Source organism: Dryobates pubescens, chromosome 4 (genome assembly GCF_014839835.1).
Source record: "Dryobates pubescens isolate bDryPub1 chromosome 4, bDryPub1.pri, whole genome shotgun sequence".
Classification (NCBI taxonomy): Eukaryota; Metazoa; Chordata; class Aves; order Piciformes; family Picidae; genus Dryobates; species Dryobates pubescens.
In genome coordinates this window covers 636,179-653,093 of record NC_071615.1, presented here as the reverse complement: position 1 = coordinate 653,093, position 16,915 = coordinate 636,179, and the positions used below count along the sequence as shown (strand labels likewise).

At 66.6% G+C, this 16,915-nt stretch overlaps 1 protein-coding gene across 1 annotated transcript; it reads right to left on the bottom strand.

The window, feature by feature from the left end:
* Positions 1-242: 242 nt before the first annotated feature.
* Positions 243-16,845, bottom strand: CHTF18 (chromosome transmission fidelity factor 18). The gene is made up of 22 exons (XM_054161297.1): positions 16,740-16,845; positions 16,412-16,591; positions 16,174-16,300; positions 15,850-16,018; positions 15,651-15,740; positions 15,464-15,516; positions 15,132-15,270; positions 14,146-14,349; positions 13,342-13,439; positions 12,976-13,099; positions 12,712-12,842; positions 11,779-11,872; positions 11,604-11,702; positions 10,674-10,804; positions 10,220-10,382; positions 9,839-10,086; positions 8,578-8,704; positions 7,596-7,726; positions 4,622-4,766; positions 3,636-3,743; positions 822-876; positions 243-388 (listed from the first exon to the last, which is right to left on the bottom strand). Exons 1-22 carry the CDS (start codon positions 16,819-16,821, stop codon positions 252-254), a joined length of 2,835 nt encoding a protein of 944 aa, XP_054017272.1. The 5' UTR covers positions 16,822-16,845; the 3' UTR covers positions 243-251.
* Positions 16,846-16,915: the final 70 nt, after the last annotated feature.

Here is a 16,915-nt window from a genome sequence, read left to right as displayed (position 1 = left end):
GCTGGTTTGATGCTGGTTTAGGGTTGGTTTGATGCTGGTTTGATGCTGGTTTGAGAGAGAGTTTATTTGGGTTTCTAACCAAAGGAGTGAGTGGGCACAAAACCCCCAACCCCGCCCCCAGCCCAGGCTCCTGCTCCGGCTCTGGCTCTGGCTCCGGCTCTGGCTCCGGCTCCTGCTCCCTCCCGGGGGCAGAAAGGCAGAAGGCAGCTTCGGCTCGCCCCAGGCAGGCAGCTGGGCTCCCTCCTGCCCTGCTAGAGCAGGTCCCTGATGTAGATGCTCCTCCGGACGGCGTTGGAGACTCCCTCGTTGAAGCGGAACCAGACCTGGCTCCTCCCCACCGCCTTCCCCATCTGCATCTCAACCGACTGCCCCCCGGGGGCCTGAGGCGCTGCGGGGGGGAGAGCCGGGGCCAAAACTTCCACAACTGTTAACCTCGACAGGCTGGGGGCTCGCAGGGGCAGAGCTGATGCCCCTTGCAACCCCCTGAGGTACCCCCAGACTGCTCCCCGGCTCGGGGGGGGCTGCCAGCCCCAACCAACCTGCCCAGGGGCACCTCCTGCCCTGCTGTGCCAGGGGCACTTTGCTCCATCTCCCCCTCATGCCCCGGGGTGCAGAGCTTAGGGACAGAGCCCCGGGGTGGGGGCTGAGCACTGAAAATGCAGGGACCCCCTGGTAGCATCTGTGGTCACCCTGTCCCTCTGGCACCCACCCAGGGCTGGAGCCACCCTGTCCCTCTGGCACCTCCCTGGTACCACTCACACCCACCCTGTCCCTCTGGCACCCACCCAGGGCTGCAGCCAGCCTGTCCCTCTGGCACCTACCCAGAGTGGTGGACACCTGCTGCTGGAGAGGCCTCCCAAAGAAGTCTGTCTCAGGCTGTGCAAAGCAGAAGGTGACTGTGGTCACGTTTGGAGGCAACCAAGAGCAAAGCCAGCTCCAGCCTGGCAGCCCAGGGCCAGGCCAGGCCCCAGGGAGAGCAGCCAGCTCTGCCCAGCCTGGCAGCCCCCAGGCATTCAGAGCCCTGGGGGTGGGGTGATGCTGCTGCTGCCAGCAGCCCCCTCCCCCTCGGAGCACCTGGGGCAGGAGGAAGGCACTGGGCAGGAACTGGAGGCAAATCCTGCAGGAGGGGCCAAGGGGCTCAGGAAAATGCAAACTGCACTCAGAAGCAGGGGGGGGACCCAGCCCTGCAGCTCACTGTGCTGAGGTGAGGGGCTGAGGAGGGTCAGGTCTGGAGGCTGAGCCCATGGGAAGGGGTGGTGGCAGGGGACCACCTCCTGCCCCCTTTGGGATGGGACCAACCCAGCTCACCTGCTGCACCAGCAGAAGTTGGATTGCTCCCCTGCAGCCCCCCAAACCCCAGGGACAGAGCCCCCTGCCCTGCAGCTGCCACAGGCTCAACATCCAGCTGCTTCAGCCCCAACAGCCACAGCTCTCCTCCTCACCCCCTGAGAGCTGTGGCTGACAGCCAGCCCTGAGCCATGCCCCTGTGACCCACAGCTGCACCTCCAGGACACCTGGGGAAGCTCTGCTGAAAGTGAACTACCCCCCCAAAACAGCACAGGAGCAGCCTGGGGGCACTGCAGCCATGGGCAGGGGGCACTGCAGCCATGGGCAGGGGCACTGCAGCCATGGGCAGGAGGCACTGCAGCCATGGGCAGGGGGCACTGCAGCCATGGGCAGGGGGCACTGCAGCCATGGGCAGGAGGCACTGCAGCCATGAGCAGGGGGCACTGCAGCCATGGGCAGGGGGCACTGCAGCCATGGGCAGGGGGCACTGCAGCCATGGGCAGGGGCACTGCAGCCATGGGCAGGGGGCACCGCAGCCATGGGCAGGGGCACTGCAGCCATGAGCAGGGGGCACCGCAGCCATGGGCAGGGGGCAACGCAGCCATGGGCAGGGGGCACTGCAGCCATGGGCAGGGGGCACTGCAGCCATGGGCAGGGGGCACTGCAGCCATGGGCAGGGGCACCGCAGCCATGGGCAGGGGGCACTGCAGCCATGGGCAGGAGGCACTGCAGCCATGAGCAGGGGGCACTGCAGCCATGGGCAGGGGGCACTGCAGCCATGGGCAGGGGGCACTGCAGCCATGGGCAGGGGCACTGCAGCCATGGGCAGGGGGCACTGCAGCCATGAGCAGGGGGCACTGCAGCCATGGGCAGGGGGCACTGCAGCCATGAGCAGGGGGCACTGCAGCCATGGGCAGGGGGCACTGCAGCCATGGGCAGGGGGCACTGCAGCCATGAGCAGGGGGCACTGCAGCCATGGGCAGGGGGCACTGCAGCCATGAGCAGGGGGCACTGCAGCCATGGGCAGGGGGCACTGCAGCCATGCCATGAGCAGGGGGCACTGCAGCCATGGGCAGGGGGCACTGCAGCCATGGGCAGGAGGCACTGCAGCCATGGGCAGGGGGCACTGCAGCCATGCCATGGGCAGGGGGCACTGCAGCCATGGGCAGGGGGCACTGCAGCCATGCCATGGGCAGGGGGCACTGCAGCCATGGGCAGGAGGCACTGCAGCCATGGGCAGGGGGCACTGCAGCCATGAGCAGGGGGCACTGCAGCCATGGGCAGGGGGCACTGCAGCCATGGGCAGGGGGCACTGCAGCCATGAGCAGGGGGCACTGCAGCCATGGGCAGGGGGCACTGCAGCCATGAGCAGGGGGCACTGCAGCCATGGGCAGGAGGCACTGCAGCCATGAGCAGGGGGCACTGCAGCCATGGGCAGGGGGCACTGCAGCCATGCCATGGGCAGGGGGCACTGCAGCCATGGGCAGGAGGCACTGCAGCCATGAGCAGGGGGCACTGCAGCCATGAGCAGGGGGCACTGCAGCCATGGGCAGGGGGCACTGCAGCCATGGGCAGGGGGCACTGCAGCCATGAGCAGGGGGCACTGCAGCCATGGGCAGGGGGCACTGCAGCCATGGGCAGGGGGCACCGCAGCCATGGGCAGGGGGCACTGCAGCCATGCCATGGGCAGGAGGCACTGCAGCCATGGGCAGGGGGCACTGCAGCCATGGGCAGGGGGCACTGCAGCCATGGGCAGGGGGCACTGCAGCCATGGGCAGGGGCACTGCAGCCATGGGCAGGGGCACTGCAGCCATGGGCAGGGGGCACTGCAGCCATGGGCAGGGGGCACTGCAGCCATGGGCAGGGGGCACCGCAGCCATGGGCAGGGGGCACTGCAGCCATGGGCAGGGGGCACTGCAGCCATGGGCAGGGGGCACTGCAGCACCTCTGCTGTGGGGGCAGGCTGGGAGGGTTGGGGCTGTCCAGCCTGGAGGAGAAGGCTCCAGGGAGACCTGAAAGCAGCCTTCCAGGACCTGAAGGGGCTACAGGAGAGCTGGGGAGGGGCTCTGGAGAAGGGCTGTGCCAGGACAAGAGCCAATGGCTTGGAGCTGGGAGAGAGGAGGGCAGGAAGAAACTCTGCAGTGGGGCTGGGGAGAGCCTGGCACAGGCTGCCCAGGGAGGCTGAGGCTGCCTCCTGCCCCAGGGTGTTCAGGGCCAGGCTGGATGAGGCCTCGAGCAGCCTGTGCTGGTGGGAGGGGTCCCTGCCCATGCAGGGGCTGGCACTGGATGCTCCCCAAGGTCCCTCCCAGGCCAGCCCCCTGCAGGGTGTTTGAGCTGCAGCTCCTCACCTGCTCCTCCACCGCGGCTCCGCGGATGATGTGCTCCAGGCGCTGCTGGTGGCTCGGGGGCTCAGCTGCCCTCACGTCCCCTGGCTCCCTGAGACCGTTCCCAGGCTCCTGTGGGGAGCAGAGACCTGAGTGGGGGTCCCCTCAGGAGCTCAAGGTTTGGGCATCCCCCCAGGTGATGGCAATGTGCCCTCAGCACACAGCTCCTGGCAAGGGTTCCGTCCCCTCTCCTGCCCCCCAGCAGCACCTCAGCCCTTGAGTCTGCTGCCCCTTGCCCTGGCAGGGCTGGCACCAGGCAAACAAGGAGCCCTCAGAGATGTTTCTGCACCCCCCCAGAGAGCTCTGCTGCTGCAGGAGACTCTCAGCAGCACCAGGGCAGGCAGCAGCTACACCTGAGCTGGCTCTTGGCCGTTTCCACCTTCCCCTGCCTCCTGCAAGCAGGGCCAGCTCCTGCCAGCTCCTGCTACCTGCAGAGGTTGGAGCAGATGCTCCTTGGGGTCCCTTCCAACCTGGTATGCTGTGGCTGTGGTGGGGGCAGAGTAGCTCTGCTGCTCCCAGGGCCTTTGGGGCCTCTGGGAGGACTGAAGTGAAGCAGGAAGGGCAGGAGGTGCAGGCAGGAGAGAGCAGCACCAGCTCCCTGCTGGGCACAGCCTGCTGAGCTGCAGCTCCACCTCCCCCCCTGCAGCTGAAGGCTCTGCAGCCCTCCCCCAGGGGCAGCCCTCCCCCAGGGGCAGCCTTGCCCAGGGGCAGCCCTCCCCCAGGGGCAGCCTTGCCCAGGGCAGCCCTGCCCAGGCCTCCCGGAGGCAGCTGAGCCCTCTGGGCACGTCCCAGCTGTGCTGCAGCTGTGCAGGCAGATGGCTGGGGGGGTTGGGGGGGAGGTTAATCCTGGCTATCCATTTGCATTAATGGTGCTTTGGAGAGGCCACATCCCCCCCCCGCCCCCAGGGCTTCCTCCCCGAGCCCAGAGCAGGCTGGCAGCACCTCCCCACCTGGGGCAGGCTGGGTGCCTGCAGCAGAGCCTCCGTCCTCCTCATCCTCTCCAGCTCCACCTCCCTGGCAATCAGCTGCCTGGCCTGGTAGCTCAGCTGCCTGCGGGCCGGCAGCCCGGGGAAGCGGCAGATGTCCTCCACGTTCCTGCGCCGCCCCGGGGGGCAGGGGAAACCCATCAGCAGCTCGTCCAAAGCGGCAGGGAGCAAAGAGCAGCCCGGGGCGGGCAGGGAGAGGCTCCCAGCCCCTTCCCACCGGCCCTGCTGCCCCCCTCCTGCTCACGGTGAGGCTGGGGGGGGCCCTGGACAGGCTGCCCGGGGGGCTGCGGGTGCCTCATCCCTGCAGGCTGCATGAGGCTTTGAGCAGCCTGGGGGGTGGGAGGTGCCACCCCCCCTGCCCTGGGCAGGGACAAGAGTTGATCTTCAAGGTCCCTTCCAGCCCAACCCCTCCTGTGATCCTGTGGTGCTGCCTCAGCCTCCCCAGCACTGCCCTCCCCCAGCACCCAGGGCTGCTGCAGGGCCCCCCAGCTGGATGGGCACCCAGGGGCTCACAGGCTCTGTAATCTTGGCTGTCATGCAGGGAGAGGCAACTGCAGGCTGAGCAGAAGGCCCTCAGCAGGCCACAGGCAGAGCACAGCTCGGGCAGGAGTGGCACCAGCAGCCTGCCCCCAAGCCCGGGCTGCCCAGGGGCAGCTGAGGCATTGAGGCATGGCCAGGAGCTGGGATCTGGGTTACCCAGAGCAGCTCTGCTCTTAACAGGCTTGGTGCAGCAGCTCTGCAGCTGGCTTTGGCCAGGCACAGCCCCAGGGGCAGCTGGGCCAGGCCCCTGCCCTGCTGAGGGCTCACTCTTCACTCCCACTCCACATCACCCTCCCAAGAGCAGGGCAGCAAGGGCAGAGGGCACAGCACCCCAGGGATCAGCTGCCAGGGCTCTGGTTTGAGCAGTTCTGAAGAGAACTCACAGGTCCTGCAGCCAGCAGCTTGGATTGCCCAGGAGATGCTGGGATGTGGCCCAGAGGTGCCCCTGGGCTGCTGCACTGCTGTGGTGCCCATCCTGGCTGTGCATGGCCAGGAAACAGGCTCAGAACTCACCAAAAGAACCCAAGGGAAGCAAAGCAGCAGAGTCCCAGCATGGGGGGGCTGGAAGGGACCTCTGGGGTCACCCAGTCCAAGCCCTGCTCCAGCAGGGCACCCACAGCAGCTTGCCCAGGGGCACAGTGCCCAGGGGGGGTTGGAAGCTCTCCAGAGGAGACTCCACAGCCTCTCTGGGCAGCCTGCTCCAGGCCTCCAGCAGCCTCACAACAAAGAAGTTTCTCCTCCTGCTCAGATGGAACCTCCTGGGTTCCAGTTTGTGCCCCCTGCCCCTTGTGCTGTCCCTGGGCACCACTGAGCAGAGCCTGGCCCCTGCCTCTTGCCCCCCAGCCTTTATCTCTTGCTGAGCATTGCTCAGCTGCCCTCTGGGGCTGCTCTGCTGCAGGCTCTCAGCCCCAGGGCTCTCAGCCTCTGCTGCTCACAGAGCTGCTCCAGGCCCCTCAGCAGCCTCTCCTCCCCTGGCCTCTCTCCAGCTCTTCCCTGGCCTTCCACAGGGGAGCCCAGAGCTGGGCACAGCACTGCAGCTGCAGCCTCCCTGGGGCAGAGCAGAGAGGGAAGAACCTCCCTGGCCCTGCTTCATGCACACAGAGTCCCTGCTGTGCCACCTGCCCCCCTAGCTCCCCTGCTTTCCCCATGGCCACACTGGAGGCACAGCCCAGCCTGGGGAGGGCAGGGGCTGGTGGCTCCCCAGAGGTGCTCCCCAAGCCCAGGAATAAAGCTCCTGTGGGAAACTGGATGCAACTGCTTGAGTTAACAGAGGCTAATTCCTCTAATTAACTTTGCACAGGAAGACATTAGCATTGCTCTGGGCTGTGCTGGGGTCTGCAGTGCCTCACTGAAGCCTGAGGAGCACTCCCAGCCCCTCTGCTCGAAGCACAGTGAGGCTCCAGCTCAGCAACAGGCAGCTGCTAAAGCAAGGATGGGCAGCAGTGACAGCAACCTCCTGTGTGCCACAGGCCCAGCAGAGCTGCTCTGCCCTGTGCCACCAGGCCCCAGCAGAGCTGCTCTGCCCTGTGCCACCAGGCCCCAGCAGAGCTGCTCTGCCCTGTGCCACCAGGCCCCAGCAGAGCTGCTCTGCCCTGTGCCACCAGGCCCCAGCAGAGCTGCTCTGCCCTGTGCCACCAGGCCCCAGCAGAGCTGCTCTGCCCTGTGCCACCAGGCCCCAGCAGAGCTGCTCTGCCCTGTGCCACCAGGCCCCAGCAGAGCTGCTCTGCCCTCTGCCACCAGGCCCCAGCAGAGCTGCTCTGCCCTGTGCCACCAGGCCCCAGCAGAGCTGCTCTGCCCTGTGCCACCAGGCCCCAGCAGACCTGCTCTGCCCTGTGCCACCAGGCCCCAGCAGACCTGCTCTGCCCTCTGCCAGCTCTGCAGAGAGCCCAAGGCAGCTGCTTCCTCCCCTTTAATCCCATTAAAGCAAACCCAGGCCCCCTGCAGCTGCTGGGCTCCTCCTTTGCAAGGATGAGGCAGGCAAGCAGACAACCCCTGCAGAGCTGCCCCCAGAGCAGCCAGGTCCCTGCAGCCAGCCCAGCTTGGGCAGCCCCTGCCAGCCCTGCTGCCACCACTGGACAAAGCTCTGAGCTCCAGCTGCAAGGAAGCAGCTCCATCCCACCATGCTTCTGGGCTCAGGCTCCTTGAGCCCTCTGCTCTTATTTCTGACTCCTAAACCTTCTTCTCAGCCTTGGGCTTGGGAACAATCCCTTCCCCAGCAGGGCTGTCCAGGCCTGGCCCAGGCTGCCCAGGGCAGTGGTGCAGCCTCCTTCCCTGGAGGGTTTCAGAGCTGTGGAGCTGTGGTGCTGAGGGCCAGGGGTGGCAGAGCCCTGGCAGGGCCCTGGCAGGGCCCTGGCAGGCTGCAGCTGCTCTCAGGCCCCTGCAGGGCTCAGTGACTCACGGGTCCAGCCTGTAGCTGTACTGGCCCTCGGGCAGCCGCTCCTGCTGGTAGGTGAGGTTGTAGGCCAGCATGGTGCTCACCAGGTCTGCCAGCTGCTGCTTCTCCTTCGGGCTGTAGAGCTGGGGGTTCACCTGGGGAGCCACCAAGGGGACAGCCTCACTAACCCATACTGACCTCCAAGCACGAGCTGTGTCTGTACAGAATCCCAGGCTGCTTCGGGTGGGAAGGGGCCTTGGGAGCTCCCCAGTGCAGCCCCCTGCAGCCAGCAGGGACAGCCCCAGCCCCAGCAGGCTGCTCACAGCCCCACACAGCCTGGCCTGGGGGTGCCAGGGATGGGGCAGCTCTCTGGGCAGCCTGAGCCAGGCTCTCAGCACCTTCACTGTAGGAAAGTTCTTCCTTGCATCTAGCCCAGCACGAGAAGAGTCAACAGCTGTGAGGTTCAGACCACGTTTAGTGTCCTGCTGGGGGCCCACATCCCTCAGAGGGCAGGGGACAGTCCCTTTGGACAGCCCAAAGGACAGCTGCACCCAGTGCAACCACCTGAAGCAGCTGCTGGAGGGAGACTGCTCAGCCAAGCCCACCCCCAGAGCAGGGCTCAGGAGGTGCAGGACCCCCCCAGCCCCACCCTGCAGCTGGGCATTGGTGGATTTAGGCTGGAGATTAGGAAGAGATTCTTTACAGGGAGGGGAAGGTGAGAGGCTGGGGAGGCTCTGGCACAGGCTGCCCAGGGAGGCTGTGGCTGCCTCCTCCCTGGGGGTGTCCAAGGCCAGGCTGGATGAGGCCCTGAGCAGCCTGGGCTGGTGGGAGGGGTCCCTGCCCGTGGCAGGGGGCTGGCACTGGATGAGCTCTGAGGTCCCTCCGACCCCAACCCCCTCTCTGGCTCTGTCCCCAGCTGCCGAGGCAAAGCGGTCGCCAGGCTCCGGCACAGCTCAGCCCGGCCCAGGCAGCCCTGCCTGCGGGGCGGGGGGCGGGGGGCACTCACGGGTCGCAGCTTGGGGGCGATGATGTCCAGCAGCAGGCAGAGCACCTCCAGCAGCAGCGGCTGCGCGCCCGCGCGGCTGCGCGCCCCGGCGCCGGCCCCGGCCAGCAGCGCCAGCAGCAGGCTGCGCCTGCGGCTCTGCCCTGCCTGCGCCTGCGGCAGGACAGCGGCGCAGAGCTCAGCCCCGGCGCAGGCAGGGCTCCCCCCGGCCCCGACAGAGCTGCTCCCCCCCCGGCCCCGACAGAGCTCAGCCCCGGCGCAGGCAGGGCTCCCCCCGGCCCCGACAGAGCTCAGCCCCGGCGCAGGCAGGGCTCCCCCCGGCGCAGGCAGGGATCCCCCCGGCGCAGGCAGGGCTCCCCCCGGCCCCGACAGAGCTCCCCCCGGCCCCGACAGAGCTCAGCCCCGGCGCAGGCAGGGCTCCCCCGGCGCAGGCAGGGCTCCCCCCGGCCCCGACAGAGCTGCTCCCCCCCCGGCCCCGACAGAGCTCAGCCCCGGCGCAGGCAGGGCTCCCCCGGCGCAGGCAGGGCTCCCCCCGGCGCAGGCAGGGCTCCCCCGGCGCAGGCAGGGCTCCCCCCGGCCCCGACAGAGCTGCTCCCCCCGGCCCCGACAGAGCTCCCCCCCGGCCCCGACAGAGCTCCCCCCGGCCCCGACAGAGCTCAGCCCCGGCGCAGGCAGGGCTCCCCCGGCGCAGGCAGGGCTCCCCCCGGCGCAGGCAGGGCTCCCCCCGGCGCAGGCAGGGCTCCCCCCGGCCCCAACAGAGCTGCTCCCCCCCCGGCCCCGACAGAGCTCCCCCCCGGCCCCGACAGAGCTGCTCCCCCCCGGCCCCGACAGAGCTGCTCCCCCCGGCCCCGACAGAGCTCCCCCCGGCCCCGTCAGAGCTGCTCCCCCCCCGGCCCCGACAGAGCTCCCCCCCGGCCCCGACAGAGCTGCTCCCCCCCGGCCCCGACAGAGCTGCTCCCCCCGGCCCCGACAGAGCTGCTCCCCCCGGCCCCGACAGAGCTCAGCCCCGGCCCCGACAGAGCTCCCCCCGGCCCCGACAGAGCTGCTCCCCCCGGCCGCCGACAGAGCTCCGCCCCGGTCCCGACAGAGCTCCGCCCCGGTCCCGACAGAGCTCCCCCCCGGCCCCGACAGAGCTCCCTCCCGGCCCCGACAGAGCTGCTCCCCCCGGCCCCGACAGAGCTCCCCCCCGGCCCCGACAGAGCTGCTCCCCCCGGCCCCGACAGAGCTCCCCCCCGGCCCCGACAGAGCTCCCCCCGGGCCGCACGGCCGCGGCCGCTCAGCACTTGCCTCCTGCTGGCTGCTGGGGTAAGCCAGCCGCGGGACGCTGGCGGCGGCGAAGAGCAGGTGGAAAGCCACGGGCAGGAAGGGAAGGTACCTGAGCAGCTGGAAGCTCTGCCCGTGCAGGACAGCCCTGCTCAGCAGGTCGCAGAAGCCCAGCCACTCCAGGGCCAGGCACACCGAGCTGAAGCTGGGGTCCCTCAGCTTCATGCTCAGGAAATTCTCGTGCAGGCCCTGGGAGAGGGCTGAGGGTTAGAGGCAGCCCCAGGGGGGCAGCCCCAGCAGCCTGCTGCTGGCACTGGGAGCAGCAAGCTGGGCTCCAGCACGCCGCAGAGGGAGCAGCCTGGCTCCCCCCCGGCTGCTCTACCTGGGCCAGCTTCTCCTGCTCCCCCGAGGAGATGGCGAGGTGCAGGATGTGGAGGAAGCGCTGGGAGGAGGCGCTGGAGCCAGCTGCGCCCCCGCGGTGCGGCAGGGCCCCCTCCTCCACCAGCAGCTGGGCTGGCAAGCTGGGGTCCGCCCCCAGCCTGGGCCTGAGGAGAGCCAAAGGGAAGAGCTCAGGGGGTCCTGACCACGAACGGAACATTGAGACTCTTGGGAACTGGCCTGAAGGCAGCGCTGATGCCAGGGGCTGGGGCACTGAAGAGAGGGGCCAAAGAACATCTGGATGCACAGATGTGCTGGAGAGGCCAGGTGTGCTGCAGCATGGCCCTGCCCTCCAGCACCTCGCAGGTTGCTCCGTGGCAGGTCCTGCCAGCAGGTCCTAGAACAGCAAGGAGCAGAGTGCCCCAAGCACCCAGCAGAGCTACTGAATCCCTCTTCACCTTGGGAGCCTGGGGAGCTGGAAGATCTCCTGCCAGAGGGAGAAAAGGCCTTTGTGCTGGTCCTTCAAGCCAACCCGCGCCGTCTGCACCATCTGAACGCTCAGCTCCTTCTGGCCTCGTCTGTGCAGGAACTGCAACACAAGAGAGGGGCTGTGGGGCACAGGCAGGGTGGGGAGAGATGTCCACAGCACCAGCTGGGGTGGAGGGAAGCTGGAGGGGGCAGCAGCACCTCACCCTTCCTCCATCTGTAGGGGAATGGAAGTTAAAAGGGGACAGGGTGGGCAACCTGCTCCAGCTGCAGCTGTCCCTGTGCACTGCATGAGCCTGAAGTCCCTCCCAACCCAGCCCAGCCTGTGGTGCTGAGACAGGATCAGAGGCTCACAGATGGCAGGGGCTGGAAGGGACCTCCAGAGATCATCAAGTCCAAACCCCTGCCAGAGCAGGACCACAGAATCCAGCACAGGGCACACAGAACACATCCAGACAGGGCTGGGAAGGCTCCAGAGGAGACTCCACAAGCTCTCTGGGCAGCCTGCTCCAGGCCTCTGGGACCCTCACAGGGCAGAAGTTCCTCCTCCTGCTGAGCTGGAACCTCCTGTGCTGCAGTTTCCATCCATTGCCCCTTGTCCTACCCCAGGGCACAGTGAGCCTGTCCCCTCCCTCCTGACCCCCACCCCTCAGAGGTTTAGAAGCATTTACCAAGTGCCCTCTCAGCCTTCTCCTCCCCACACTGCACACCCCCAGGGCTCTCGGCCTCCCCTCCCAGGGCAGCGCTGCAGCCCCTGCAGCATCCTCGCAGCCTCCCTGGGACTCTCTCCAGCCGATCCCTGTCCCTCCCAAACTGGCATCCAGGGATCTGCTTTTCCCTGCATGGCCCCCTGAGGCCATCCCAGCCCGAGGAGGCGCAGCCAGGCCGTGCCGGGCCGGTACCTGCAGGGTGTTGATGCAGGCGCGGATGTCGCTCTCCGCCTTCTCGCACAGCGCCAGCAGCGCGCCCGCCTCCGCTCGCATGCCCTGCTGCAGGGCGATCTGCAGGACAAGGGGCGGTCAGCAGGCAGGCCCTGAGGGGCAGGGGGACGCAGAGGAGCCCTCGGGCACACCTGACCTCGCAGAGGCGCTGCGCCAGCCGGGCCGGGGCGGTGCGGGGGAAGCTGAGCAGGAAGGCTTGCTGCCGGAGCGGGCGCAGCGCGGGCACGTACCTGCCAGGCAAGCAGGGGCTCTGAGCTGCCAGGGGCTCTGAGCTGCCAGGGGCTCTGAGCTGCCAGGGGCTCTGAGCTCCCAGGGGCTCTCAGCTCCCAGGGGTTCTGAGCTCCCAGGGGCTCTCAGCTCCCAGGCTCCTCAGCTCATTCAGCCCAACCCCACCTGCAGCTGGCAGGGACACCCCTCCAACCAGAGCAGCTTGCTCAGAGTCCCAACAGCCTGACCTGCAGTGCTTCCAGGCATGGGGCTTCTACCACCTCTGTGCAGCCTGGGCCAGGGTCTCACCACCCTCAGTGTAACAAATCTCTTCCTCCTCTCCCTCTTTTAGCTCAAACCATTCCCCCCTTGTCCTGGTACAGCAGGCCCTGCTCAAAAGTCTGTCCCCAGCTTTCTCCTCAGCCCCTTTCAGCACTGCACGGCCACCAGAAGGTCTCCTGGAGCCTTCTCTTCTCCAGACTGAAACTGAACAACCCCAACTCTCAGCCTGGCCTCCCAGCAGAGGGCTTCCAGCCTCCCAGCACTGCTGTGGCCTCCTCTGGCCTCACTCAGAGAGCTGAGCCTGATGCAGCAGCTGTCTGTGCACCACTGCTTGCTTGACCAGGCACAAACTCAGCTGGCCACTCACAGCCAGCTGCCAGCGCCCCCAGCAGGCACAGCACCTGGGGGGGGGTCAGGACAGTTGAGCCCTGCTGGAACTTCACTTTCCCTAAGGTACTTCCAAGCTGCAGGTCTAAGGGCAGACAAACTGGCACAGGAAGGCTCTGGCTAGAGGCCAACAGCAGCCTGCCTGTGGGCAGGGGTCTGAGCTGTCCCTCCAAGCCCACCCCCAGCCCCTCACTGGTCGTTGCAGATGCAGATGATAGGCCTGAGCAGCAGCCCCCCCTCGCGCCGCCGCCGCCGGCCCGCAGCCCCGGCCTCGCCCTCCGCCTCCCTCCGCTGGACGATGCTCAGCAGGACGCTGATGGATGCCTGGGGGGAAAGGAGCAGAGGAAGAGGAGGGTTGGGCTCCTGCCCCTCAGGGGCTTGGAGCTGCCCCTCAGGGGCTCGGAGCTGCCCCTCAGGGGCTCGGAGCTGCCCCCCGGCTGCCGGGGCAGCGCCGTACCGCGGGCGCGCCGTCGATCTCGTCGATGATCAGGCAGTTGGGCTGCTCCTGGGCACCCAGCACCGACCTCATCTGGGTGGCAGCTTCGATGCGCGTTCGGAACACCTCGGGGCTGCGGTCGTCACTGCAAGACAAGTTGGTGCCAGGCTGCTGTGGGAGGGCAGTGTCCCCACCACAGCACCCCCAGTGTGGCACACCCCCAGCATGGCAGCACCCCCAGCGTGGCACATCCCCAGCATGGCAGCACCCCCAGCATGGCAGCACCCCCAGGGTGGCAGCACCCCCAGCGTGGCAGCCCCTCCACCACATCCCCACCCCCAGCAGAGCCTGGAGCCAGCCAAGGCCGGGCAGCTGGCAGGGGCTCACCTGGCATTCATCTCCACGGGGTTGTACCCCGCGTGCCTGGCGATGACGTGCGCCAGGGTGGTCTTTCCCAAGCCGGGGGGGCCACAGAGCAGGGCCACCTGCAGCAGAGCAGTGACATCAGGCAGGGCTCCTCCAGCCCCCAGCAAGGCAGCCAGGGGCGGCCACGGGGCCGGGCAGCCTGGCCTGCCCGCGGGGGACGCCGCTCTGCTCGGCAGATGCAGTGAGGGAAGAGTCACCGGAGGGAGGAGAAGGCAACAGAGCCTCTCGGAGGTGACAGAGCCGAGCTGGCAGCAGCTCTCCTGCCTGTCTTGAAGTCTGCAGGCAGGTGGAAAAGACTGAAGAAAATCCCTTCCAAACCCCGGTCCTGAGCAGCAACCCTCTCAGCATCCAGCTTTGCTTCCCCTTTTCACTCTCCTCCCAGTGGACAGCTTGAGGTCCGAGAGGTGGCCTTGGAGCTCTCCCTGCTGCCTTCAGCCCCTGAGCATCGCTGCTCTTCTCCAGGTGCTGAAACCCCAGCTCAAAGCTCTGCCCCCAGTCAAACCCAACCTCTGCAGGTCCCTCCTCAGCAGGACCACTTGACTAAAACCATCTCTCTTCCTCTCCCCTTGTTACCACATTACTCAAACCAAGGCAGAAGGAATGAGAACCTCCCCACCCATCACTGCTATGAAGACACAAGTTGCCCCAGCTTCCCCTGGTCTGCACTGAAGAGAAGAGAAAGGACACAGCCTGCTGCTCACCCTGGTGGCAGGATGAGGGGGACTGGAGAGGGCACCCACCACAGCAGCCTCCCATCCCACCCACCTTGTATTTGGGCCTCTTGTGTTGGTCCAGTTCAGCCTCCAGAATCTCCTCTGTGAGCTGCACTTTTGTCTTCCACTTGGTTTGGTGCTCCTTGAAGGAAGGATGAGCTCCAGTGCTGGGCTTGGCCTTCCTCACAGCCTTCTCCTTGCCAAACACCACCGTGTCCCACAGCTTCAGCCACTTCAGAAGGCAGCGGTTGGTGTACTGTGTGGTGCACAAGAAAGGAGCACAGCCCTCTCACACCAGCATGGCCCAGCCAAGGACACACAGAACTCCTCTCCTTCATGGCCTAACACCAGCGTGGCCTTCAGAGGAAGGAGAGGAGCCCCAGAAGGCAGCACAGAGCCTGAGTGCCCAGCCAGACCTCACTGCTCTCTACAGCTCCCTGAGAGGAGGCTGCAGCCGGGTGGGGATTGAGCTCTTCCAAGGAACAAGAAACAGGATGAGAGGAAACAGCCTCAGGTTGCACCAGGGGAGGTTTAGGTTGGACATGAGGAACAATTTCTTCCCCAAAACCAGGCTGCTCAGGGCAGTGGTGGAGTCCCCATCCCTGGGGGGGTTTCAAAGCCCTGGAGCTGTGGTGCTGAGGGCCATGGGTTGGGGGTGACCTGGCAGTGCTGAGCTAACATTTGGACTTGATGACCTTAAAGGTTCCTTGCAACCCAAACCATTCTGTGATTCCTACCCAGCACTTCTCAGCCTTTTCTACCATTCCCTATTTTAAATCCAAGCAGCCAAAAATTCTTGGCTAAAGTCCACCCAGCCTCTGTGCTCTTACTTTGGTCACCTTTCACCTCTGTTTGAAGCCTGCACACGAAAAGCCCCTGCCTGCAGCTCACCCCAGGCAGGGCTAGCATGGCCAGAGCCCCCCAGCCCTCCAGAGCCCCCCTGTCAAAGGCAGCACCAGCAAACCTTCCTTCAATGCATGAAGGAGGAGTTGCAGACAGGGTAAGACCACCCAGCCCCAACTTCTCCCAGCACCTCACATCATCACTGAGCAGCTCTATGTAGCGCCGGGGAGAGAATTTGTCCACCCAGAGGCAATGCTGCGCAGCCTCCTCCTCTGCTGGCTCCACCTCCTCCCTGGGCTCGGGGGTCTCAGCGCCGGTCTCACTCTCCAGGCAACTACAAGGAGGAATGAAGCAGTCCCAAGGCACCCAAGCAGCCAGGGCAAGGCTGGGAATTACACACAGACTTCTGAAACTTGGGATGAGGACAAAGAGTTTCCTCTACTCGCAGGTCCCCAAGACCTGCAGCCCCTCAGAGCCCCTCAGCAGCGTGGCAGGGGCAGAGCTGGGATTGCATCCCAGTGTCTCACCTGTTTATGACCTCTGTCAGCTGCTGTGATGCCTCCAGAACCTGCCTGCGGCGCTTGGGCACAAAGAGGGCAAGAGGAGGTCAGAGACCCCCCCAGCAACCTGCAGCTGGGGGGTCAGAGACTCAGGACCCAATGCTGTGGCTACCCAAGGGTGACAAGACAGGAAGGTCAGCAGAGCATCTGATACCTCTTCATCCACTTGCTGCTTCAGGTAGGAGAAGGGCACCCCCAGCAAGTGCAGCGGCCTGCGTGCGTTCCAGCCCAGGGCGTCGGGGAGCTGCGAGGAGCAGGGGACACACAGCCACGCTCACACAACCCCCAGCCCCACACATCCCCTCCTCAGCTGCAGGGGGGTCACAGAGCAGCAGTTCCAGATCTCTCCCTACCTCCACCCCTGTCCTGGAGGAGTCATCCCTGAGGACCATGAAGACCCTGGTGCCCTCAGTGGATGTCACATTGATGTAGTCCTCCAGAACAGGCGGCCGCTTGAGGACCCTCTTCTTCCCAGGGGGTGGGGTGGTCTGCAGCGGGGCCATGCCACTTATCTCCAGGTTCCTTTAGCAGGGGTGGAGGAAAGAGCCCTTGAACCCCTTCACCCCTGCTAGAAGTGAGGTTGAAGGTGGCCAGCTTGGAAGCCTGAGAAGCAGAGGGTGGGGATCAAGGGCCCTTTCCCTCTACACCTGCCAGAAGTGAGGTTGAAGGTGCCCAACCTGGGAGCCTGAGAAGCAGAAGGTGACCCTGGGACACCCTCCCAGAGGACATCGGGAGCCAACTCATCCTCCACACCAAAGCTGAGCTTCTTAACAGCTTCCAGGCGCTGCCGCTTGGGCTTCGGGGCTGAGAGACAGCAGGGCAGGAGGAAGAGATTGCTGAAGGGTGATGCTCAGCTCGGGGTGGGGGGGTCAGCAGCACCCGGGGGGCTGCTAAGCTGGCTTGGGTCAAACCTACTGCGGGCTGCGGCAGATGGGGAGGCGCAGGGCGGCTCAAGACCCCGCTCCCTCTTCCGGGGGTTGGTGTCCCCCGGGTCGCTGTCCCCGATGAGGTCCTCGGGGGGCTCGGGCTCCTCCGGCGGCTGATTCCTACCTCGGAACTGGGAGATTCTGGGGCCGGCGGGTGGGGAGGGGTCATCTGCAAGAGGCGAGACGCCGCGGGGCCGCTCACGCAAGCGGCGACCGCGGTGGGGTGGGCACACGTGGCTGCGCGCAAAGCCCGGCCCCTGCCCGCTGCCCACCGCCACCGCCTCCGGTCCCGGAGAGAGCACCGCAGCGGTTCCCACCTCCCAGCTCGGCCAGCACCTCCAGCTCTGCCGCAAACCGCTCGTAGAAGTTATCCTCGGGACCCTCCTCGGGGTCCGCCATGGCCCCGCAGCCCGCCCGCCGCGCGCTTCCGGCCGCCAGCGGAGCCCGCGCTGATTGGCCTCGGCGCGCCGGCCGGAAGCGGCGGCGGAGCTGA

Coding starts and splice junctions, on each gene's coding strand:
- CHTF18 (XM_054161297.1), bottom strand. CDS start 16,821: ATGGCGGACCCCGAGGAGGGTCCCGAGGATAACTTCTACGAGCGGTTT. Junction 15,741..15,849: donor CCTCCAGGACAGGGGTGGAG/GTAGGGAGAGAT, acceptor TGCTCCTCGCAG/CTCCCCGACGCCCTGGGCTG. Junction 10,383..10,673: donor CAGCTCCCCAGGCTCCCAAG/GTGAAGAGGGAT, acceptor GGCTCTCCTCAG/GCCCAGGCTGGGGGCGGACC.